Source organism: Gambusia affinis, linkage group LG08, assembly GCF_019740435.1.
Source record: "Gambusia affinis linkage group LG08, SWU_Gaff_1.0, whole genome shotgun sequence".
In the NCBI taxonomy this organism is placed as follows: domain Eukaryota; kingdom Metazoa; phylum Chordata; class Actinopteri; order Cyprinodontiformes; family Poeciliidae; genus Gambusia; species Gambusia affinis.
In genome coordinates this window covers 8,430,750-8,456,392 of record NC_057875.1, presented here as the reverse complement: position 1 = coordinate 8,456,392, position 25,643 = coordinate 8,430,750, and the positions used below count along the sequence as shown (strand labels likewise).

The window sequence follows — 25,643 nt, the reverse complement described above, 5'->3', positions numbered from 1 at the left end:
TACATTTTCAACAGCTTTAATAAATTCAATCAGATGTACATGGGTAACTTTGATCGGTTTTAAATAAATATGTACATTGCAAGGAAATATACAACAGAAGAAGCAAAGTAGTGTTAGATAAGTGAAATTAGGTAAGCCTTTTCTTCATTATTTGGTTTGTCACTTCCTCTTGGTCTCGGGGAAAAGCCATTTCCATTTGTCATTCTGCAAAACGTAAATATATAACCTGTCAATATCAGAAAATAAAGCAAAATAAATAATAAATGAAGAAGTACTGAAAGAAAAGCTTGCAACTCACCTTTAACCCCGAGGATCTGTGGTTATATTTGCGTTTCGTCTCCTCCCCGGGCTCTTGAGTGTTTCTGTTGGCTTTGGGCTTGACGGGCTCCTTGTGGTTGGGGAGGATCTCATAAGTGTTGTCGTTATCAATGACAGGGGCTTCGATGGAGATCTCGGCGTACAGGGAGTCATCGAGCTGCTCTGTGGATAATGCAGTTTCAGATGCTGTTGGGCTGTGGCTGCCAGCCAGGTGATAGACCGAGTGGTCGCTCATGGCGTCCAGGCTGTGGGTGCTATTTGACTGCGAGATGCCGCCGGAGGCCTGCCGGACTGGCCTTGGGGAAAGTCGTGGCGGCGTGTCAGGAGGTACGCTCAGTCTGTAACATTGCTCGCCATCAGAGATGTTGTCCAGCAGTGGCAGGGACATGCTCTTGGTGTCAAGAGCGTTGAGCTCAGAGTAGAGAGATTCAGGGTCAGATGAAGGACTACACCTGCCGTTGTTTTGCTCTTTAGTGTTCAGCCTCTCGACTTTGCCTTGATTTGAGCCAGGGGACTTGTCCCTGGAGGTGTGATGGGCTCTAGGTGTTTGCTTCCTAAGCTGAGCATACAGAACCCCATCATTGTCACTGACTGGGGTGCTCTCAACGTGCCGGGTCCTCCGTGGCAAAGGTGGTACTTCCTATTTTTAAGAAAACAAAAACGTTTATTTGAAAAGTCGGCCATCATGCAAAATTTTGTTGTTTTTCCAGATAAACAAGTTAGTATGTAATTAGGTCAACATAGATTTGTCATAATAAACACACAACAAAATTGCAGTTTCCTTCTCATAAATTCACAATTAAAGACAATACCAAAACACAATGACGTGGACAACAATGTAAATAACTTGAGGTCAAAAGTATATATTAATGTGTCTTATGTTTTGTACAGAAAATATTGGTAGAATATAACAGTGTAGAAAATATATATTTATGTTGCTTTTATTTTTTTTATTCTTTGGACTCACCTCTTCAGTCCTGTTAATCCTTGGTGCCCGCACTGGTTGCTGGTCTGTGGCTGAGTTCATCTGCTGCTTATGCACTTTCTTTGCTTCTCTGAGAGGAGCAGCTGGTTTTTCTTTGGGGTTGACCTGGATGGTATCATAGAGGTCCTCATTGACTTCCTATAAGAACAAAAACACCATTTAAGACATTGATTAAATCCTCTTCCAAAAAAAAAAAAAAAAAAAGTAAAATGTGTAAAAACTCACCCTGTAGCATGGAGATGTCAGATATTCTCCAAAGGGCTCAACGGGTTTTGTTTTATAGTGTTCTATTAGGTCAAACAAAGTGTTGTGTTCCTCTGTGTCTCCACACACTACAAACCGTCCAGTCTCGCTCTGGCTTATCACAAAGTGGCGACACCGATCTCTGCCTCTGCAAAAGAAAAACAGAATATTTTTAGAAAGTTGTTGCAATTATATTATATGCAAAACTTGAACTTTTAAATTAATGGTAAAAGTGGCCATTAAAAAAAATTACATTGGAAATTTCTGAGTCTCCAAAGCTCCCATAGTGTAAGATTTGGATCGAGTGCTAAAAATAAAGGCATATTTGATGGGGTGTTTATGGTGCTGCTTGTTTTTATTATTTAATGTTCCAAGAAGCAGACTTAATTTGTGAGGAAGTCAGCTTTTATATGAAAAATCTGCTTAAAATAAAAATGAAAAATCAATAAACCAGGTTTATTGGAGTAAACCAGTACTCACTTGTACGACAGAATATATCCAATAGCTTTATCACTGAGACGAATCAGGAAACAGCCAAGATCCTTTTCTCTAAGCATGTCCTCAGCATCTCTGTAGACAGACCAAGAACAGTGTGAAAATCAGACCATCTTCAAATATAAATTTTAAGCATATTTGTAACCCATTTTAAAATTTTATATTTTTTTCTGAGAGAGTAAAGCACTTTCAAAAAATTTCCACTTTGGAAGTATCACTGTCTTAAAGAAAAAACCCATTTCACAATATGCCCTTTCGAAATAGCTGACACTGGATGTACTTAAGTAACTGTCCCACATACATTTTATGTAGGAGTGTAGTGTCTGCCAGAGGAAAGTGAATGTGGGTGTACTGTAAAGTGGACACTTTCCATCACAGATAACATGTCTGTGGCTTGTAATGACATAACTGCTTCTCTAAGCTTCTAATTTTTTTTCTTTACAATTTAAAATTTATCAAAAAATTAAACATGCATGCAAACACAAAGCTAATAGCAATGTCAAGGATTTTTTTGTTAAAAATAACAAGTTTACTTTACACATGAGTGTGAAATGTGCAAAATAACAGCACATTTTCTGTGAATACTTACTTTCTGCTAATGAAGCCCAGGAACCAGCTGGGGAAAAGGCCGTTGTTGACAATAAGAGGCAGCTGAGAATCTATGAACCACTTAGTGGTCAACTCTCTAAATCTCCCCTCCGCAACTTCAGCAGCAGAATCCACAGTCGGCTCCCTTTGCTCCATCCTCACTTTGTCCTGATCAAAGTAACACAGGTGTCCAATGAGTACAAGCAGGATTTATGCCCCACTGCACAGAGCATGTCAGTATTTTGACAATCTAATTTGCTTATTTTCCAGGAGGCGTCACTCAAAGCCTGAATGCAGCACAATGTTCTTGCTGTACGTTTGTTTTTGTTTTTTTCATGATTACGGCACAGGGGGAAAAATAAACCCTTCCTGTCTATTATAGTACACAATTTGGTTACTGTTTATATATAGAATTTAATAGCATTAACAAACCCATAGTAAAATATAAAAAAAAATAGAAAAGGCCTGACCTATGTTACCCTTTCACAAAACCAATGTAATATATACTTTGCAGGTGGGTTAAAATAGCTAAATCATGAATTAACTTTAAGCTGCTAGTGACAGGTTTATTTCTTACCTTGAAACACAGCTTCACACGTGTCTTAATGCAGGGAGTCTTCGTAGGATATTCCTCCTTCTGTCTTGAATGTGAAAAATAGCTAATATTTTCAGATTTGGCTTTCTGTTGTCGACACAATGAGCAGCAGCTCCTCTCAGTCACTGAAGAAAATGAATAAGATTTCACTGTAAAGCTCACATTGTGTTCCAGTAAAATAGTTCTCAGTGAGTGGGGTACATACCTGTCCTTGTGGATACCAGTGTGTGATTTGAACCCCTTGTCATTGCAGCAAACATTAAAATTCTCCTCTCAGCTTCTGATCCTCTGAAATCTCCAACTGAAAATGGTTTGATTGTGACCCCACACTGAGAGATATAGACAGATGACATTTACAATTACACACATTTTTCCACTGGTCTGGAAAGCAGAGGTACTCGGCAACGGCACGGCCGTCATTTGCATAACAAAGAGAGCTGAGGGTTGTTGAACAAAGCGAACGCTTCCTGAAGAGAAAGGAAAGTAACGTGTAGAGAAACAGTGGTTTGTGAGCAAACGCATGCATTGGTTTGAAAGGGGGAGGTGTTTTACCCATGGAGCGTCTGTTTACCGTAGTGACGGATGAGAAGTTGCGTCAGTGTGTTTTTCTGTGTGTTTTTTAGGGGGGTGCTGTGAATTCAGATCAAGTTTGTAAGGAAGGACTAAACAAATGGAGGGATGGAAATATTTGGGAAGGTTTGATATGTTTTCAATAGGGCTTAATAAGCTTCTGAAAACACAAGACATTTCCCTGGGTCTGCTTTTGAGGTTCTCATAAAAAAGCATAACTCATTCCCCCCATGGCTCAGACTGTTGTCATGAATCATTTAGGTTCAGCTCTGTAAAGCACGGTAGGAAGTCCCAGTGGGGGAGAGCCAAATGGCAGAAATACTCTGTGTCATGGAGAACAAAATAAGACATGATTTCACTTTGCCTCTACAATGGCAACGTAAATCCAGCATTTTTACTCCCTTAGTAGGGAAAATAAGTATTATACACAGTAATTTTCTCGGTAACTATATTTCTAATGGAGGTATTGACGTGGATAGGGCTAGTCAAAGTTTGAACTTAAACCCAGTTTGGAGGTTGAGGTATGACCTTAAACAGGTCGTTGTTTTAATGTCTTCTAGGGTGGCTGCAGTAGAATAATTCTGTACAAAAAAGTGGGTCCAATTTCCCCACAATGATAAGTACTCTTTAGCAGTTATGGTGAACACTTTTGATGTTGCGCTTAAGGTAGCGCCACTAGTTACTAAATTCAGGCAGAGATCATGTTTTAAATATGACCCAGGTAGCTTGGTTAGTTTGGTTTTCCTGAATTAATTAATTTATTACCTTAGTTTAATTTAGAACTGCATTTTGCCTGCTACTTATGTTGTCTGTTATTAAAATGATATGATGATCAGTTGCATACAAGTATTAAAAAGTAAAAACTATATAGATCTATAAGAAGGAAAATTGTTTTTACTGTACTTGAATGCAGTGGGAGCAATGTTGACCCAATTTTTTTTTTCTCTCCACACAAATTCTTCAAATTTTAAAGGCTCTGGAGACTGTTTTGAGATGATGTCCAGTGCTAAAAAGAAATAAATATACTTGGATCTCCTCCAAACTAATTTTATTCCCCAAGCATTTCACAGATTATTACAAATACTAATGCTTCAACATCCTTTTTCTTTAACGGTGCATTTATTTGCAGTGAGCACACTTAAAGGCCGTTGCAGTTAGGTGTCCTGGTTGTTTTAATAAAAATACGTTTTTTATTTTCTTCTTGGAAATCAGATGTTCCTCACAATGTCTCAAAAGAGAATTCTCTCATTGCAACAAACTTCTGAATATGGTTGGTTTATGATTTATTTATATTATTTTAAGTTTATCAGTAATTTTTGTAATAATATGGTTATGAAGATTTTAAGGTTCTTTTCTTGTTACCATTTCTAAAGGCCATTTGTTAGGATTAAACCAGGTGTCATTTATTAGCAAAGATGTATAGCAGGATTACTTTTTGGTACTATAAATTATTCTCTTATTTTTCTGACAATAATAAGAGAAAAATGTAATTTAAACATTTCCTTAAATTGATTCTGGTCTCATATTTTCCTGTGAATTTTTTTTTTTCGTGTGTGTGTGTGTTTATATTACACGTGAAGAATAAGTATCATGTCAATAATTGTATTTTATGTTCCATGTATGACTAACAACCGCTACAGTAACATAGCCTATAATTTCAGCATACTGGTAGCAGTGCAGACTGTCTGTTTTACAGCACTTTGTGATTCATAGCTCACTCCTCTGGGGGAGATGTGAGGTTTGAGGTAAATTCTTATCACTGTATCCATCTTTGAAAAGAACAAAGTCAGAACAAACGTTGCTATGCAAATAATTTGTCAAAATTCAACATTATTCAACTGAGTATAAAAGGTTTCTAAAAATAAAATGAACGTTCTTGAAGCTGTTTGAACTATTTTGGTTACACCGGCTTTATGACAGCCCACCTCTCAGAGGGGGGATGTGTATCCTTGAAAGGTCACAATTTGGCGCCCATAAAATGTCACAGCAACTGAACCGCATCCCGTCTGTCTGCTTTTCATGCCTCGAGCTCGAGGTAAAACAAACAACTTCCTGAACTCTTTAAGCTTTCCTAAGTAGCTAGAATATAAATCTTACCAGGAGATTATCAGAACTTGTAATTGGGGACAGTTGTACAGGTGGTTTGGGAGTTTTCACTGTAAAGCACTGGTTCAAAATGGGAAAAACAACAGTTGTATTTCCCAGCATAACACTAATCACCTACTGTTTACTCACTGTACTGGGGCCCACATACACCCTAGTACAACAGGTTTGTACCCATTAATCATCTGAATAACTTAAGTGTGTTTTTGTTTCACCTTCAGTCTGAGTTCCGGCAGCTTGAACTCTCATTCTTCTCCTCTTATGAGTCACACTGCGAAATACATACATTAAGTACACGCCCACATCAGAGATTGCAGCTTTGATATGAATAAATCTAGTCCAAAGCAGCATTAACCTTCAGCTGAAGGTTTTACAAGAAGGAGAGAGACTGATTATAAATACCACTACAGTTCTGTTCACAATGTAAGAAATTTGTGACATCATAATTATCTTTTATCATATGCATATCTTATGTTTTGTTTTTGCAGCTGTGTTTCCTAGCATGTGTTGGATGGAATGACAATGCAGGTGTTGCAGAAGTGTGGGAGAAAGGAAAACATGATGTGCAGAAAATATACCCATGTTGTACTTATTACTTAGTTTGTTTTTTGTTAATAGCAATTTTATGACTAGAACGCATAACATACATAAGTGTTTGTGGAAACAATAAAACAAAAGATAACTCTTATCTTAACCTACTTGCCTGGCATCAGCTCATCACTTTTATGTGTTATTCTAGATCTGGCTCACACACGGAGCATGTTTCTATGTCAGTCATTCAGTTGACCTTCTTCACTTTCTGAATTTCAAAGATTCAACAACTAATTCATATATTATTTAAACATACCTTTAGATAAGGGGTATTGTGAAAACAATTGCCAACCTGATTCACCAGACATAAACTGTCAAACATCAATTCAACATCCATTCATTCACCTTACTAATAAAATCACCTAAATACAAAATGGTACAATAGTGACAGTAATATATTAGACAAATGTAGGCACTGAGGCTCATGGTGAATATGCAACTTAAGCAACAGGTGACTCTGACATGTATTTGATAGGGGAGACTATTAACGTATTCAGGTAAAGGAGCCTCCGGTTCCATGTAGATGTACCTAATAGGAATTATGAACTTTTACAATCAGCTGCAAAAGTCAATTCAAGAGATTTCTTGGGTATGATGGCTCTCTAAAAGCTGTAGATTTCCTCCAAATTTAGAGGACAGAACAAGTTAAGCTCAAAAACAATTTATACTTTGTTCTAAATAGTACAGACTATATCTCATATCTCAAATAAAAGAAATTTTAATTTCCTAATTTAATCTCTCACACAAAGAAGAGAAGTGTTTACCCTCTGTTTCCGGTCTGTCGCTTTATTTTCCTTGTCTTATAAAACAGCATCTCCCTGTGGCGCTTCTCGGTAGCACAGCATACCTCTCACTAACACGTCACAACTACGTACATCAAACTACATTTCCCATCACCCCCTTTATGGGGGAAAACAGTCATGCGGATGGATCCAGGAGTTGCCATCTGCGGGGCTGCAAGAAGAAGAAACTTCTAAGAAAGATGCACGAAGAGGAGGATGGCAGCGGGGAGAGCTCCTGTACAGCTTCACGGCTGCAGTCCTTCAAGTCTCTAGATGTGGCCGAGGTGGAGGGAGCGAAGGAGCAGGCCTCCAAGCTGTGCGGCTACTTGAACAAACTCTCCGGCAAGGGGCCTCTCAGGGGCTACAAACTGAGGTGGTTCGTGTACGACCCGAGGAAATGTTACTTGTATTATTTCAAGACTCCCCAAGATGCCCTGCCTCTCGGACACATTGACATAGGCGATGCCTGCTTCATGTACGACGTGGAGGGGGAAGAGGGACAGTTCGAGATCCGTACAGCTGGGAAAGAATTTCTCTTGAAGGTAGAAACTTATTTCAACAGTTCTATCACAACACTCATCAGATAACTGTTTTTGTAATGTGTCGCTTCCTTTCTGTCTCACGAAAGGCTACAGACACACCCTTCTTAACAAATTGTTTTTCGTTTTACTTTTAAAACACCCGTGGAAATATGTCGAGTGGCAGAGATTTTTAGAGAAGTTGTGTTGAAAATAACCTACCACAGGCCGAAACTTCACCAGCTGATTGTGTGTATGTGTTCAGAGCCGACCAAAAATTGAATGAGGCCCGGAGTAGAATTTTGACGGCCCATCATCCGCCACATTTCCACACACCTTCCTGTTTCCCAGTTAATGTTTACATTTGGCAGTGAAAAATTAACTATAATGAATCAATGTTTTTTGCTGACATCCACATCAATCTCTGATTTACTTTTTTAAAATAAATACATTATGAGACTTGGCATGATATGAAAATATCCAATGTTTATCAAAGCAAACAAATTCATCTGAAAAGGCACTCACAGAACAAGATCTTGCATGTAAGATAAAAAAAAAAAAGATAACTAAAGACAACTGCAACATTTATAAAGATGAAATTAATGAATAATTTGCCCTTCAGTTTTCACTAAAATATGTAAAATGTTCCTATGCAAAATTATACTTAAAAAAGTAGAGGTGGGACTTAATTAAAATTTTGAGTTAATTATGTGGACTGGAATGAATGACTGGCAATTAATCACATTTTAAATCAACAAAATAAGCAACATTTTAAATTGGAAAACACTTCTTGATGCTAAATTAAACAGCTGTTTCAGTTGTTGCAGTAAGAACAACTCCTTACTGCTTGCACAACTTGTGCACTATAGTATTTTGTCTCCTATGGTCTTTTTTTTACATTTTGAAGCAAAACATAGCCCACAGTAAGCGTCGCGTTGTCATATATTGCTTGTATTTGTGGCTTGTCTGTTAGATTTACGGTGGTACCACTAATGTGCAAATACAAAGGTTCCAACCAGAACTTTTTGTATATACAAAAAAAAGTGACTGTTTCAAAAAAATTTAATGTTTCAAAATTGACATTTATCAATCAAAATGTTTGCAATAAAGTTTCAGCGCTTAAAATAATTGATTTTCTTTTGTCTTTTAGATAATGTAGGGAAATATTCCGAAAAAATAATATTTGGTTAATGTTCTGCTTGTTAGCAAAAATAAAACCTACATTCTTTACTTGTGACAGCCCTTTTGTTCAGCCAAAAGACATGCTTCATTCTTTAAAATAAAGAAGCATTCAACTTGCATTCTTTTCCAAATGAAACCTTGGAGTTAAATCCTGTCTCTAGTATATCATCTATATTTGATAAAATCTACTCCTTGCTTGGCCTAATTTACTTTTATTAACCTTAGAAATTCTCAAAACTATGATCCACATAATCAAATGAAAAGCTGTTATAAGGGGATGATGCAGGCAGTGTCTATTTGCCCATTAATCAACTGAGCCCACTCACTGTTGGGCTCACTGGTCACAGCACTTCATGTGATGCTGCCTCAGTCTTCTCTGCTGTCATATGACTGTGAGTAAGACAGGTGGCCTGGCTCCCACTGTCTAAAGTCAGTTTCTTTTTCAGCAGATGGTCTGACTGGCTAATGCCAAACAGCTTGTACAGCTAGAGGCTGGAACTGAGACTGAAACCAGCCTCTCTGCTATTTCACATGACTGAGCCAAAGAGTAACTAGTTATTTGTAGAGCTCCTGGACTGTAAACGCACAGCTTTTTTTAATTTATTTTTTTATCAATGTAACTGCAGAGTGGAAACATTGTTTTTTCAAAATTAGATATGGACTGATTTGAGATTCTTGTGCTATCATAAACTTGATCTCGCTGTTTTCATTTTAAGCCGAATAGGTATGTCAAGACTCTAAAGAGTTACTGCTGGTCAAAATTCAGTTTTATTGTCCTCTTAATGTGGGATCAGAGAATACACTACTTGCTCTATAGTTTCCTTTAGCTATGAAACGTATAATGCTGCACATCTATTGCTGTGCACTGCTCATCAACTGGATCCAAATAAGTTATCTGCACTTTCCTCTTGCATACAATAATTTTTTGCTTTCTTAGTGTAGAAGGCTAATAGAATACATCTAATATTACTTTTATTAACTCAACTGGATTAGTTAAAATATCCACAATTTTAAATGTTTACTTAAAGCTACCAAGTTCAAAGTCCATTGGCTGTAAGTCGTTGAATTACATGGCTAAATGAGCCAGAACTTCATATTTTACCATTTCAAACTAGGACAACGCTATGCTTTTGATGGACAGTGTGAACAGAATAACAATCACTCTGGTTCCTGCAACAGTGTGCACAATGCCTGTGTCAAAATTCTGGGAAAAGTTGTAGCAAAATAAGTCCTCTTTTCAGGAGAATACATTTCAGTCTGGTTTCTTGTAAATGTGGTTATCATCTATGCAGATGACCTCCAGCTTTACCGTTTTGCTGGGGCATCTGAGTTCCATTAGTTGTCTAATTTAATCAAGTGGCTATCAGAAATCAGACACAAATTAGATTATAATTTTCTCCAGCTAATTCCTGACAAAATGCAGGTGTTAATTATTGCTCCTAAATACAAAATTAAAAAAAGAATATCTCAGCAATATTGGCTGTTCCATAGAATTGCTACTGATAGTTTCATGCATTCGTTCTTTATCTTGTCGGGGATGTGGGTGATCTTTCTAGACAGTAGCTTAATAATGATGAAATAAACTTACTTAGATGTTTTTTTTTCTTTTAGAGAATACTCTTTTAATTTCGATACTTTACTAAAAATGCTTAGTGAGACTAAAACTTGGATATTTTAACTAATCCAGTTGAGTTAATAAAAGTAATAGTCAGGTTCTCTACCACAACTCAGGTGACCTTGTGTTTCTTGCAAGGAAGGAAAACGAAAGGAGCCACCATTTGTTTGCAGCAACAGGTGGGGGAGGAAGCATCACTTTTCTCATACCAAGCAGATAGCCAAAACTTTCTCTGACAAATTTTAGTTCTTTTGAATCTGACTTTGAAAATATATAGATATATATTGATAAAAAGGTTTTCCATTGTTCCTGGAAACTGCCCTATGGCCATTTAAAATGCTGTACCGCAACATTTGAAAAGGGAAGTTTCTATTTGAATAACATGAACATGAACATTGAATAACTGTGGGTCTGTGCACTTGTTTCCAGGCCCCCAGCAGACAGGTGATGCATTACTGGCTCCAGGAGTTGCAGCAGAAGCGTTGGGAGTACAGCAACACCAGAGGCACGGGGAAGAGAGACAGCTTGAGTTCTCCCACGCAGGCCTACCCTCCCACCGGCTTGGTGGGCAAGGACAGCGGTAGGCAAGAACACACAGTCAGCAACGACCTCACCATTCTCACACATCAGATGATTGTGACCTCCTGTTGGCAGCAGATTAATATTTACTTTCTGCTGCAAACGGAACTATTGGAAATATTTGGTTTCAGGGTTTTTGTGTTTCTCTGGAAACAGTGTGTTGGAATGTGAGGCCCTTAAAGAATTAGAATGTAAGAGACAAAGAAAATTGAATTGACATCAATGATATTAGAGCTAGGTTTTTGCTTAATGACACTGACATTTTACCTGGGTGGAGTTACTGATGTTTCACGTCATCAAATTCAAACATAGTTTGCCTCCTGGAAGCTTTTTACAGCCAATTATTCCTCTGATTTCATTTTAAACGCCACACTGACACTAAAAATGGCTTACTTTTTAGATTTCTTCCTGCAGTTTTAACTTCTACACCGAAGAGTGTTGTTGTGAGAATGACCTGGTAACAAGGGATGGGTTTATTGAATTTTTAGCTTCTGAGTGGCTGACTGATCAGAGCTAGTCAATAGTAAAATTATTTGCTTCTGGTCCCTATCTGGGTCATCTCTGAATTAGATTATCAAAACTGTGTGGATCAAATCATAATGTTTTTATGTTCTGCAGTTCTTCTAGAATTTACTAGAAAGATAATTGAGTTAACATAGATTTATGCTAATTATTATTTGAGATTTTTCTAATAATTTTGTGACATGAAAAAAGTAGATTATGAAGAATTGGACCATGTTGCTGATCTTCCAAAACCGATCATAATAATATATTTATGGCAAATTCTTGTGCACATTCATTTTTTCTGTTTTTTAGCTTTACAAGTTAACTTTTTTGTAGCAGAGTATACTTTGTTGTTACTTTGAAATAAAGCATTCGAGTTGCACTAGTGTCTGAGCCAGAGCGTGAAAAAAAAATATTGACTGTACTTAACACCTATGGATGAAAATGTGTTGAAAATTGTTCTTTGACCTATTAAGTCTTGTCACTTGTTGTTGTTTAAGCACCATGCATTAATGGGGGGAGATATTTTGTCATTCTGCTGAGTGTTTTGAACTATGAATCCTGCCGTCTTTCCTGTTCCTATGCAAATAACTCACATGTTTTCCTCTTTCTAGACTGTTCTCTGTTCTTATCTGTCTTCAAAATGTTCAAATACCTGAGTTATCTTTCCTCATCTGGGCCTGTGTAACAGTGTTTAGACTAGAATGTTGGACATGAATAGAGCTTGATGCAGGTCAAATCTTCTGAAGTCATTTTTTATCTGCCAAGAGCTTTAGCTTTTTTTTTATTATTTAAAAGTAGTTGCTAAATATGGATGATATAACTCTATATTGTTAAAAATATGTTTTTTTTAGAATAATTAATTTACTTTAATATTAAGCATATAAAAGAAGGGAGTTTTTTATTAGCACACATCAAATAATAATAATTAGCATTTTAGGGAGTTGATCAGCTTCAATTAGTATCGGTTACCACTTCTTGCAATGTTGTGAGGAAGTACAACATTTATACGTTTAAAACAAATGTCATTGTCAAACATTGTCTGTAAATACAAAAAAGCTTTTTTTTAAATTGTGTTTATCCTGTTGCATCTGAGGTTTCCTATTGCATCATTCCTCAACCGCAGGTATGATTTTCTTTTCCAAAAAAAGAACATCGTAAAAACTTAAACAAACCTAAGAAGTTGATCATAAAGACTGATAAGTTTGAAGCTCTGTGGTACGTAACCCTACCACTTTGTTTGCTTTACAGCTTTAATAGTTTTCCTCCAAACCAGAGCATGGTGCAAACGTCCCATTACTTGCTGTTTTATTACATTGCTTGGTATTTTAAGGCATTCCCAAAGTCAGCATAATTGTGATTATGTTTGGTCATAGCATAGGTATGAAAAGGAACGTCATAGCTACGGTAAAGTATTGTGGTGGTAGTGTGACGGTGCATAATAACAGTTAATACATGAAATCCCTCCAAACTTAAAGAAAATGGCCCAAAATTATTCCACAGTGATGTAAAAGACTCCTTGTTAATCATTGGCTTTTACTTATTGTTGTTGGTGCCAAAGTGGCTCAAACAATTATTAGGTTAAGAATAAATTACTTTTTCGTGGAGGTCAGACTGGTTTAACCAATGAAATAATGAATTTAAAACTTTTTGTATTGACTCGAGTTATTTGATATTAAAACTTCTCTGACAGAGTAACAGTATAGTATGTTTTCTGACCAATCACCAATCTTTAAAAAGGCTAACCGGCCAATTCTTTTTCTTTTTTTAAAAGAATTGACACTGTGAGGTCTTATAAGGTCACAATACACCTTCAACATTCCAATTTTATTGAAAAATATGTAACGATACCTGTGAAACAATACAAACTTGTTCTGTCCACACGAGGTAGTGCTCTCAAATATAAATGAAAAGAATTGCTCTCCAAATTATTAAATTAACACAAAAAAAATCTCTTCACTTGGTATTTAATATGTCACATTATGAAAACAAACAAAACTTACATAATAGGTTATATTATAGACCTGTTTTCTTCTTTTCAGACCTTTGCGGAGATGGATAAGATTGATTTCACTTATATGTACTGATTGCCAATCACCCAAGATTAAGGAAACTGGGGCCGATCGATTGATTACTGCACTACTAGTTGGTATCAGTATAAGTAATGGGAGAGCTGAAATAATCATAAGGTTGCTACATTCATCATATTGGCATGATTTCTTTCCTAGTGTTTTTGATATTGGTTGAGTTGTTCATCTAGAACGATTTCAGCTTAACAAAAAAATAATAGTTGTACTCTCACTGAGTTTTCAGTCAATTAGCAGTGGGTGTTTTCCAGTGTTGTGAAAAACAACACTGGAAAACATTTTGAATTGTTTTACTGATTTAAGGGAGATTGCTGTTGAATAAAATGGGATGTTTTACATTTAAATTAGCTTTCAAAAAACAAATCTGGGCAACAGATGCCTTAATATTTTGGATATATCTAATCAAGATGGAGGTGAAGGCTCTGGTATTGGCAACTCTCAGTTAAACTATGCCTGCAGAAGATATGGGGCGAAGTTAACCGTGATCTATCTTTACTGCTGTGAACCACAGATGATCACAAAATATAGTCAACCGCGGAGTAACAAACTGTTGCTCTTTATCTGAATGTTTTTACTATAGGTGCAATAATAAAAAAAGTGAAAATCAAGCAGTGGTGACTGAAGACTTTGTGGACTGTTGCTTTGTGGAGCTGATCAGTGCACGTTGGAGTTAAGTGCAACTTTGGTTACAGAGAACTGTGAAGGTCCAATTGAGAAGCCACACAAATTATTATATCAATCCTTTTGATGATTTATATTATAATCACAATTATCCTGGAATAGATCCTTTGTTGCACTTAATCACACACCCACTAATATTTTAAAGAGATATTTGTTTGTTGTTTTCAGTTTATTACGCTTCCATTCAAAGCCGGGCATGTTTCTCAGTCTGCAATGTGATAGATTTGCACCATCACATCCTGTGTTCTCTCAATTTTGACACAAGTACACTTCTTTTTTTCTTAGCTGTGTTGAAATGTGTGTGACCTGTGATGCTTACCAGAATGTCTGGAAGGCCTGCTGTATTTTGTCCCATCTTGGTGTGAGTGAAAAGTTAACATTTTAAAACTTTTGTTAGATCAGCAAAGGTTATTGATTACATGATATCAGACTATGAAGTATAAAACGAAACAGGGCTGTTAAGTGGTTGCCTTAGTTTGAACATTTAAGCAGACTGAGATCTCACTGTTTCTAGATAATTTTATCAAACAACTTTGTTCTGCTGTTTTTTTACTCTTTTTGTTTTTTGTTTTTTTTTTGCTATAAGTTCTTGATCCTTCATGAAATGTTTCCATACGCTCATGCGAGAAAGAATATCTGATTTGAGTATTTCTGCAGGATGTCAGAAAGTTGAAACATAATTAGCTTTCCTTATTTAACTCAAACTTATTGCATCCTTTTACCAATAGGTATATTTCCTTGAGAGGAAGCGGTTGGACTGTTGCACTAATTAGTTGATTCTAACAAACTCTGTTATGATTTTCAGATGCTTTCTTCGTTGCGGAGCTAAGTGAAAGCATGGAGAAAGTCCGCAGCGACTTTGCTATGGACACAGAAATGGATGTAGGAAGAATGGTGGGAATCCAGTCAGCCAGAGGGCCCTTCTCCCTCAAAAACTTTGGTACAGAGCTCAGGTAAGGGTGAAAGCCTAGTGAGGGCTCTTCAGAGCATGATTTGTACCTCAAGCTGTTTTATTACAAAGTTCAGGATTTTTTGTAGGCTTGCTGCCAAGTTATTGCAGGCTTTGTCTGGTTTGTGTCTCTAAATGAGGGAAGAAAATCGCTTTGGTTCTACCTGAGGCCAATGGTAGTAGAGGAAGTGGTCACATCTGTAGTTCACTAGTTTATCAACTATTCAACAATCAAGAGTTCCTCTTTCTAGTGTGTAGACATATTTGCTCAAAAGATTTGATCCCTAAATAGACGGATTGATGTACAGCATGTATTACATTTTCATGTTGTGACAAAGTGTTTGAACATCAGAGTCAAATGCTGCTAGTGTTGAATTTCTTACTAATTCAGTATGATGATGAATAGAAAGTTCCTTACTGAGGTAATCTTGAACTTTTCAACATGTTTTTTCCATTATCAAACACACAATTGTGTTAACACAGAGCAGCCCATAAATGTTTTCAGATTTTGTTTACTCGTAAAAATCTAAAATGCATGGTTTTCATTTGTAGTTATTGTACTTTTGTGAATACAAAATAAATCAAAACTTAAGTACCTATATCTTTCTGCTTATCGTTTAATTTCTTTCTGCAAGTCTTTTTCAGTATGCATCTACTAGCACTGCACAAGTCAGTACTTCTCATAACATTTTTCAATAGCAGTTTTCTTCTTGTTGTTCTTCCACAAAATTTTCTGTCATCAAATTATTATTTCCTGGCCTGATAGTTTTTGCAGACCATGTCTTGATCAGTTTGCAGTTAATCTATTGTTTTTGGTTTTCCCATGGTAGATTGAACAGTGCTACATGAGATTCAAAGCTAAGGATGTTTTGTTACCTGCTGTTGCTTTAATCATCACAGAACAGATTTTTTTAAATCTAGAAAATATCCATTGATACTCATTGTTTTTACTCTATTTATTGACTAAATGATTTCTAAAGGCAGTTGGCTGAATTAGATTTTTATTTGCATAGATCAGAGTAAAGTTGCTTGAATGTCACATATATTCTTTTGGGATTTCTTTTCCTTTTCAGTTACTTTGTGTTGATCTGTCACATAAAATCTGAAGAAATAACGGTTTTGGTTGGAACTTGACTACCGGTAAATGCGAACAAGCTGAAAGTGTATAAATATTTCATTGAAGTACATTGAAGTTTTACACTAGAAGGACATTTTCTGAAAATGAAATCATCATTTAGTTGGATTGTTTCTGAGGGATCTGTGTCATTTCTCTGCAGCTTCATTTTCCTCTGCTGACATTTAGAACTTCAACTCAGCCTAGTAACTTTCACGAAGTTGCGGACAGTCGAGTTTAAATCGGTTTCTCCTCTCTTTTTTTTTTTCTCAGGAACTCCATGTCTAATCTGCGGCCAGGCCGAGGGGAGAACAGACGCAGCATGTTTTATACCAGCAACCACAACAGCAGCTCAGAGGAGTGGGAGATGTTGGACGCTCCCCCGAAGGACTTCGCCGAACAGAAACCTCATCTGGACACACAGAGACGTGAGTCCACTCTCGCTCATCCGCGACTGCTTGGAGATGAATTCTGCTTTAGCATTCCTCTCTGCATCTGCTCCTCTTCTTGCTCAGATTCTTTCGGCTCGGCGTTCACCTTCGATTTCGGGCGAAACCGTCAACGACCCCAGAGGCTCCTGCTCCGAGACGTGTGGGGACCAGGGAAGTTCGGACGTGGCGTGGAGAGACGCGGTTCTGGGAGTCCGACAGGGGAGTGCAACGGCAGCAAATCTTTGGAGATGCAGCTCCGCCTCCAGAATCAGCAGGACGAGATGAACCAGATGCAGCAAGAGCAAATCAAACTCACGGAGGAGCTGGCCAGCCAGAAAGTGAGCTTATTCTTCTTTGTACTGTTTTATCAAACTTTATGATACTTTATTTTATAATAAGAACCTTTTACAGACCTCTTTTAATTCAAAGGTTGCATTGTGCTTTCACATACCCAGTCTTGCCTTGTCAGACTAAAAGGTTGGGTGTCATTTTTCAGCTCTCACTGGTACAGGAAGACAGGGAGTGATTACTCATGCTTCGGTCTGAAATAAGGAAACAGCAGTTCTGTCGAAAACAATCATAGCTGCAGCATTTCTTTCCATTTCTTCCTGTTCTCTTTTTTAATTTTTTTTTTATTTCTCCACAGCTGATTGGTTGCTTTGTCTAAAAGCAACCTATCAGCTTTAAAGGCGACATCATATTTTCTCAGGTTAACTCTTTCAGAGCTGATGCAATTAATTGTTTTTTCCCCTCCACATACTTGCAGCTACCTTATTGTTCATTTCCGTTTTGTGTGTTGCATTACAACTTTCAAAACAGTTTTTTTTATAAAAAAATAAATAATTAAAAATACATGCACAAAGATGATATTGACCAATAAAGTCAAAAATCACAATGAATGTTTCCAAGCCGGCAGAGAGATCTGATACATCTGGAAAGACTCCCTTTAGGACAGTTGAGCTAGTTAAGAACAGGATTCTAAACTAGCTGAACTGGTTCTTTAAAAAAAAAAAAAAAAAAAAAGAAAAAGCAGGAACTCTACTCTGAGTTCTCCCAGGCTGTAAACCTGCTGCTTGTATTTGAGATCCTGCTCTTCCTGTCCTGTTTTCATGTTTGGTTTAAGTGAGGGCTGGAACATAATCGAAAAGGTTTTCACTGATCTCAATAACTTTGTATCTTGTAACATTAAGAATCACTCTGCTTGTTTATGATGAGCAGTTCACTTGTCTGTCACATGGTCCGTTTAAGATGTTTTGTTTTTATTATTAATATTATTATTTTAGGAAATGAAATAAATCTACCAAAGTTTACAAACGATGTTTCTAAGAGTTCGTATTTATTGTGGGATGCTCAATTATTTTCTTGAGAGTTATAGATTTGAAGGTAGAGCTGACCCATGTTAGTTCAGTTGCCACAAAAAGCAGCTAAATGGCACTTCACTATCAAAGTGTATAGTTTATGAAGAAAATTGTACATTTTTAATTAAAAAATATGTAGCAACCCTTGTTATAATATGCAAAAGAATTTCACATGTTAATGCACTTCAGATAACTCATTGCTCGTATTAACTGAGTGGGATTTGAACACATATTTTGACCGTTTAGACACAGAGGTCAAACTCATTTTCATTCCGGGTCACATCAAGATCACAGATGTCCTTAAAAGTTTGGTTGTGGCTGAATGCGCTGATAAAACTACCTGTTACAAACTGTTAAAACATTACAGCTTTTTCTTCATTGAAAGAGTAATTCTTAAAATCAAATAATTAACATTCTCACATTGATGTAATTTGGCACTTTACAAATAAAAAATGATTTTGTTTGATTGATCAATACTTAAGAACAGAACAGTCAACTTAAGGTTCTATTTATGTGGCCCTGTAAAACACTAGAGGGCCACATAAATAGTTTTGGTGGGCCCAATTTGGCCCACGGGCCTTGAGTTCGACATATATTGTAGGAGCTGATGTTGTGATGTATTAATAAGGTAGGATGTTTTGAGATACTGATGATTCCAAATACGGCAGTAATAGTATTTTATGTTGCGTCTTAGAATGCCAGCCTTATAGAAACAAAGTTGGCTACAACTACAGGAAAAAGTCAGAGCATGAAAATGATCTTATTAACCTCGTCACTGTGACGTCAAGTATATTTTTTACCCACCTAAATAAATGCTTGCCATAAATTCCATGTTTTCATAGTTTAAGCTTAAGGTTTTGTTAATTCCAAAAAGATCTCCTCTTCCTGCCCCTGTAGGAGTTGGTGAGGCTCCTGCAGCAGACTCTCAGAACCTCCCAGTTTGAGAGGCCCAGCATATGGCGAGCAGCTCCGGATCCGTCCGTGGCCCTGGAGCAGGCTCCCAGTCTGGCCGTGACCCAGGAGGACGTCACCCAGCTGGAGGCGGTCCTCCAGGAGCGAGACATGCAGATCCAGTCACTGTGTGGACACATGGAGCGTCTCGCTCTGGAGAAGGAGAGCCTGCAGCAGGAGCTGAAGGGCCTGAAAATCAAGGTAGGGGAAATTAATGACCAGCTGGGGATGCTGATGGAGACCATCCAGGCCAAAGATCAGGTCATCGTGAAGCTATCGCAGGAAAACTCTGAGCAGAGCGGGAATGTGAGCGACGCTGGTTCTCCACCACCTCAGCAGGAACTGAGCATCCTAAAGGTGCAGAAGACGATTCTTAAACCACATGGGGAAAAAGAATCAAAAAGATGTTTTATTTTAAATCTCACTGGTAAACATTTTTGCTTCTTTTATTTTCAATATTAGGACAGTCTTCAAGGATATAAATCCCAAAACAAGTTTCTGAACAAGGAGATCCTGGAGTTGACTGTCATGCGCAGGAATGCAGAGATTCGGGAAAAGGCTTTAGAAGCAAGGGTAAAAACAATAAAAAAAACTGTAAACTTGGATAAGTTCAACTCGATGTTCACAAATCTGAATGTGTGAGAAATTAAAACTATTATTCCCACCCTTGTTGCAGTGCACAGCTCTGGAGGCCAAACTCTGTCAAGTGGAGAGTAAATATTTGGTGCTGCTTCAGGAGGTGAGAAAGCCGGTCTGTTCGTCGGAGCAGGACCCGGCCCCGGCCCGGGAAGTCATTTCCAGATTACTGGAGGACGCCTTGCAGGTGGAGAGCCCAGACCAGAACGAACACCAGATCTTCAAACCAAATTCAGTCAGGTATTAATTGTTTGCTAGATTTAAGTTCTTCCTTTCAGCTTCAAAATGACATGCTGGGCAAGGAGAGTAAGGAGCAAAGGAACAGCCTTGAGAGCCGTGGTAAATATGGAGAAGCTGCAGAGATCCTCAGCTCGGTTGGGAGATTCTGTTGACTTCTAATCTATTATCCAATCTGTTTTCTGTCCGTTTTAATGTAACAAAGTGTGAAAATATTTGAGAGGGAAATTCTCACCAGAGCTTGTCTGATTTTGTTTGTGTTTCACCTGAACCCTATGAGGAAGAAATCTGTTTCTCAAAGGTGAGGTTTGTGCAGCCCCAGGACCTGATCTACTTTAATTTATAGCTGCATGCAAATATTCGTGACTAGAAAAACTCTGTCTGCTGCCTGATGTTTTTCAGTCATTATTTGCTGTTACTTCCAGACAAGCTCAGGCACGCTGTCATGGTGCAAATGTATTATTATATACCCAAAGCAACCCTAAGAAACTAAATGTTTCTTAGGGTAATGGTTCGAGTTTCTCTCTCTCTTTTTTTTTAATCTGTTTGCAGATTGAAGGTGATTCATTTTATTTTCTCTCTCCGTCAGTGAATATGATGTGTATGGCTTCAAAACAGTCCCAGAGGAAGAGGAGGAAGAGGAGAAGCTGGTTGCAAAGATGAGGGCCTTAGAGCTGAAGTCCCTGTCCATGACCGACCAGGAGGTTTCAGTCGGGGTGAAGTGGGAGAACTTTCTGGCCAGCACCATGAACAGAGACCTGGTGCGTTCCCCCGAGCTCAAGACTCTGATCCGCTGCGGCGTGCCGCACAAGCACCGCTCCATCGTGTGGCGCTGGTGCGTCACCTTCCACGTCAAGAAGTTCCGCGACCACTTGGCCCCGGATTATTACGAGACACTGCTGAACGTGGCGCGGGATCGGCCCAACCCGGCGTCCAAGCAGATCGAGCTGGACTTGCTCCGGACGTTGCCCAACAACAAGCACTACGCCTCGCCAAGCGCAGGCGGGATCCACAAGCTGCGGAATGTTCTGGTGGCCTTCTCCTGGAGGAATCCAGACATCGGCTACTGTCAGGGTCTCAACAGGTACCGGACCTCATCTGGCACCTCTGGGTTTCTATTATTTGCTGGCTTTTAAAATGATTCCTATTTAATGCGTGTTTTCTTAGGCTAGCAGCAATCGCCTTGCTTTATCTAGACCAAGAAGATGCCTTTTGGACTCTTGTAGCCATCGTAGAGGTCTTCATGCCAAGAGATTATTACACAAAGACTCTGCTGGGCTCTCAGGTAACTTAGCTTATTTATACAAAGAGTTTTAGTGTCGGGCTGCAACTATTGGTGATTTCAGTTATTGATTATTCTGACAATTAATCAGATAAAAATGTACACATTCTGCAGATTTTTCATTCAAGTCTTTTTATTTTTGGTCTGGTATCAGAAATGCATTAAAAATGTAAATAAATGAGTAATTCAATTCCTTTACAAACAGTAAAATATACATTTTAATGCCTAAAATTCAATAATCTGTTATTCCATTAGTGAATGTTTGATCATTTGTAACAAAGTTGCTTCTGCAGTTAATAATATACTTCTAATGTCAACATGTGAAAAACTCCCATGTATTGATGTTGAGTTTCTAATTAGCTTAATACCAATATACTTTACATTACTATTTTTGGATTAGCTAATTAAGTGGAAAACAAATTGTTTAATAAGAGATTATTATTATTATTATTTTTCTTTTACAAATTGAACCTAGGTGAAGCTAAAACTGCCACAAGAGGAGTTTTGGGTAGAACAAATGTACAAAGTATTATTTTTATTCATTGCAAATGCAAAATATATACTGTATATTTACAGTTTTGGATTAATTGCTCCTCTGAGTATGTTGCTCTTTCAGCAAATGGGCTTTCTTAGAGAATATATACTCCAATTAACGATTAATCTCTTACTAAATTAGTTGGCGAGTATTTCAATAATCGATTAATCCGATTAATCTTTTCAGCCGTAATTAGATTTTTAGTTTTTTGAGTGCTTTCATATTTATTTGACGGCTGATTAGTTTCCTCTCTTAGATTCAACCTTTAACTTCTGTAAAATGTGAATGTCTGCTTCCTGCAGGTCGACCAGCGTGTGTTCAAGGACCTGATGAGTGAGAAGTTGCCGCGCCTTCATGCCCACTTTGAGCAGCACAAGGTGGATTTCTCCCTCATCACCTTCAACTGGTTCCTGGTGGTGTTTGTGGACAGCGTGGTGAGCGACATCCTGTTCAAGATCTGGGATGCCTTCCTGTTCGAGGGGCCAAAGGTGAGACATGGAAAAGAGTAAGATTTTTTTTTAACATGGTCATAGAGCTGCAGAGCCCTGTAGAACGGGTAAAGGAAACATCACAGTTAGACTAACACCTTTTATTTACTGAGTCTGTGAAGACTTTGTGTGAAACTTGTGAAATTCACCATAGAGAAAGTTTGTCTTTCAGCTTGTGGACAGTTTAACAACTTTTTTTTTTTTAACACATAAAGGTGCAAACAAAAAGTCATGCGACATTATGTTTGTTTTTTTTCTTCTACAGATCATATTTCGATTTGCTCTCGCCCTCTTCAAATACCAAGAAGAAGAGTTTTTGAAGCTGCAGGACACGACGGCCATCTTTAAATACCTTCGACACTTTACACGCACAATCCTGGACTCAAGGTCAGGTCACTTTGATAGCTGGAACGTTTTGCATTGTTCAGAACAATGCTTCTCCAGCAGTAAGGATGGAAATGATAACCCAGATATCCTTTCTGTGCACAAACAAACAAAAAAAAAAAGAGGTTTACAGTGATCAGTTTTTTAAGTGTGCAACATTGATTGAAATGTTAAATAATTATAATTTTCCACAATTTCATAAACATTTTTCACTTCTGTCTCAAATTGCAAGAGTTCATCTTCATTCTATATGAGGGAATTAGGCAAGCGATTTCCATTCATGTAGCTGAGAAAAGACAGGCTTGTAATTTAGAGCAGTGGTCCCCCACCACCGGGCGTGGACCAATTGGTACCGGGCCACGCAAGAAATAATTAAATATGTCCGTTCTATGTATTGAGTCTGGAGGAGCTTTTATTTTGAAAATCCTAAACTGGATGCTGTCGGTTACGTCTTGCGCCAACATGCAGCAGAATGAGTAAGAAACAACTTCGCTGGTCTCGATCCTCACAATGTGCACGCCCCCCCCCCCCTCGTAAGTTAGAACAGCATCGGTCTCGATCCTTGTAACCCACGCGTTCACGAAGGGTTGACCGGTCCGCTGTACTAAAAAGGTTGGGGACCACTGATTTAGAGAGGAACCCAAAAACTAAGAGGATAATATTGTCTGCGGTTTAAAATACTTTAGTCAGAAATAATTTTTTGTTTTATTTTCCAGGAAGCTGATGAACATTGCTTTCGTGGACATGAACCCGTTTCCCATGAGGCAAATCCAGAACCGCCGCTCCTTCCACTTAGAGAAGGTTCGCCTGGAGCTGACAGAGCTGGAGGCCATCAGACAGACATTCCTGAAGGAGAGGGAGACGAGTCTGGATCGACGGAGCTTTGTCAGTGACGATGAGGAGGATAACTGAGCTTTTTATTTCCAGGCTGTGTCGCTTTAAGAATGAAGACAAAGGGAGCTTTTCCACAGAGTGGCAACGCTTTACAGCTGCTGAAGGGTTTTATTTTCCAAGCTCGGAGTTGGTCTCTGCATCAAAAATTGAATAATGAACTGAAATCAAAGGATAAAACACATTGTATCAGTATTCCTGCCAATTGTTTTTCATTGTGTAAAATAGTTTTGCTGTCTATGTTTATGTTGTCCATTGTCAGCAGTTTACGTTTCTATATTGCCAAACCATGCAGCCAGAAACAGTATTTTCAAGCATTTTTATGCCTTTTGAAGGAATTCCTTTTTTCTTTTTTGTGCTCACATTTCCACAAAGAAATTTCTATTTTTATTCTGTGCTTTGTTCCCTTTCTTTGATTGATATCTTTTTTTAATTTCTTGTAAAGGGTTCTTTGTCTTTTTCTTATAATGCACTTGAATTATTCATGCTGTAACTGAAATATTTTGCTGAAACATTCCTTAGTTTTTAAAGTTTCATTCAAGAATTTGCTTAAATCTAAAATGTCGAAATGAACGGATGAGCTAAAAACAAAATATTTTTCTTTTTTCAGTTGCATAAATGGCAGGTAGAATTAGTGTTGATGACTGAGAGCCAGTATTGTCTCGTTAATCAGTCCATTAATATTTGGGTTCAATATCTGTATCTTCTAGTTATTTTAAAAAGCCGTAAGTAATTCTTTTAAAGTTGTATCATATAGCTGATAATTTTTCCACTTGCATTCCTCTTTTACATAAAAAATAATTTGGAGAAAATTGGATATTGTTTTCAACTCTGACTGCTTTGTCTATTTTTTTTAGTGAAATATTCTTACTTTGTAGAAACTTTCTTTCAGTTTTTTTTCTGCATTTCCTTTCTCTGAACCTTACCTCAGAAAAGAATTCTGTTGTATTTGCTATTGTTGTCCACTGAATGGCAGTGTAATGTTTCTCAAGTCTTCACTCGATTTTATAGATACTCTTGTGAAAAAGTTGAATAATTTTATAATAATAATAGTTAAAAAGTCTGCCTTTGTACTGATTTTTATAAAAACTGAATTGGGATTCATAATGAATGAGGGAAGCATTTTTCCTTAAAACGGAGGACAATAAAAGGAAAATCTTGCATGTTGATCCACATTCAGGTACTTTCAGAATGTGAAGGAGCTTATTGCTGATCGGTATGGACAACTTGATATCCCCACCATTTGTTTAGGAATTAGAACTTGTATATGCGTGATTGGCTGATCAACTGTGAAAACCTTGATGGATGGCACTCAATGTGATGAAGATGAGAAAGTTTCTTTAAAGTATCATTTACAGCTGTTTAAATTTTTTCACTCACTTGAACCCGTTTACAGAGATCAGCCACCATTCTCTGCTGCAGTATCTGGACCTGACCTGGTTTACAGTTTTAAATCAAATGTAAAACATTGAAAAATGTTAGAATTTTTCTTTTTGCTGTCCTCAAACATGTTTATGAGAGCAGGTTTCTCATGAGATCAACATTTCCCAATTATTTAGATTCATTTTTTTAATTCATTTTTACAACTAGTAATGAGATAAGTTGTTGCTCGGTCTGTTGCAAGTTTAAAAAAAACTACATTGAAAACTTATCTCTGCTTCTGTGTTTCCTCTTTCTTTTTTTTCTCATGTTTTTTTGGCAGTGTATTGCACAAACATATTAAGAAAACTCAGAATACTACAGGGCACTTCAACTTTTTTTATGTAAGTCTGTCTTAATCTGTCAGATCTGAGATGGGAATTGTAAAAGTCTATGTATCTCTTTGCTTTTGTAAAACCAATTCAATAAAAAGCTCTGACATGAGCATCTGGTTTTATTTGCATCTGGGATATAGATACAAATTTTTTCTCAGTTCCTCAAAAACCCTGTCAGACCAAATAGCACACATGCG

The 25,643-nt window shown here is 37.5% G+C and overlaps 2 protein-coding genes across 5 annotated transcripts; one reads left to right on the top strand and one right to left on the bottom strand.

Annotated features, from left to right (window-relative positions):
• Window positions 1-8,113, bottom strand: LOC122835056. 4 transcript variants are annotated; one of them, XM_044123767.1, is made up of 10 exons: window positions 8,011-8,113; window positions 6,113-6,168; window positions 3,430-3,553; window positions 3,207-3,349; window positions 2,631-2,797; window positions 2,027-2,116; window positions 1,529-1,694; window positions 1,286-1,441; window positions 299-958; window positions 1-204 (listed from the first exon to the last, which is right to left on the bottom strand). In XM_044123767.1, the coding sequence occupies exons 3-10, from the start codon at window positions 3,482-3,484 to the stop codon at window positions 160-162; spliced, it is 1,482 nt and encodes a 493-aa protein (XP_043979702.1). In that variant the 5' UTR covers window positions 3,485-3,553; window positions 6,113-6,168; window positions 8,011-8,113; the 3' UTR covers window positions 1-159. The 4 variants fall into 4 exon arrangements, with proteins under 4 accessions (XP_043979702.1, XP_043979701.1, XP_043979703.1 ...); XM_044123766.1 differs by having other exon boundaries at window positions 3,430-6,168; XM_044123768.1 differs by lacking the exon at window positions 6,113-6,168 and having other exon boundaries at window positions 8,011-8,110.
• tbc1d2b (TBC1 domain family, member 2B) lies at window positions 7,377-25,555 on the top strand. The gene is made up of 13 exons (XM_044123764.1): window positions 7,377-7,812; window positions 11,015-11,165; window positions 15,242-15,389; window positions 16,773-16,927; window positions 17,015-17,268; window positions 19,186-19,596; window positions 19,702-19,812; window positions 19,916-20,115; window positions 20,702-21,196; window positions 21,280-21,397; window positions 22,232-22,417; window positions 22,683-22,804; window positions 23,518-25,555. Exons 1-13 carry the CDS (start codon window positions 7,393-7,395, stop codon window positions 23,711-23,713), a joined length of 2,967 nt encoding a protein of 988 aa, XP_043979699.1. The 5' UTR covers window positions 7,377-7,392; the 3' UTR covers window positions 23,714-25,555.
• Window positions 25,556-25,643: the final 88 nt, after the last annotated feature.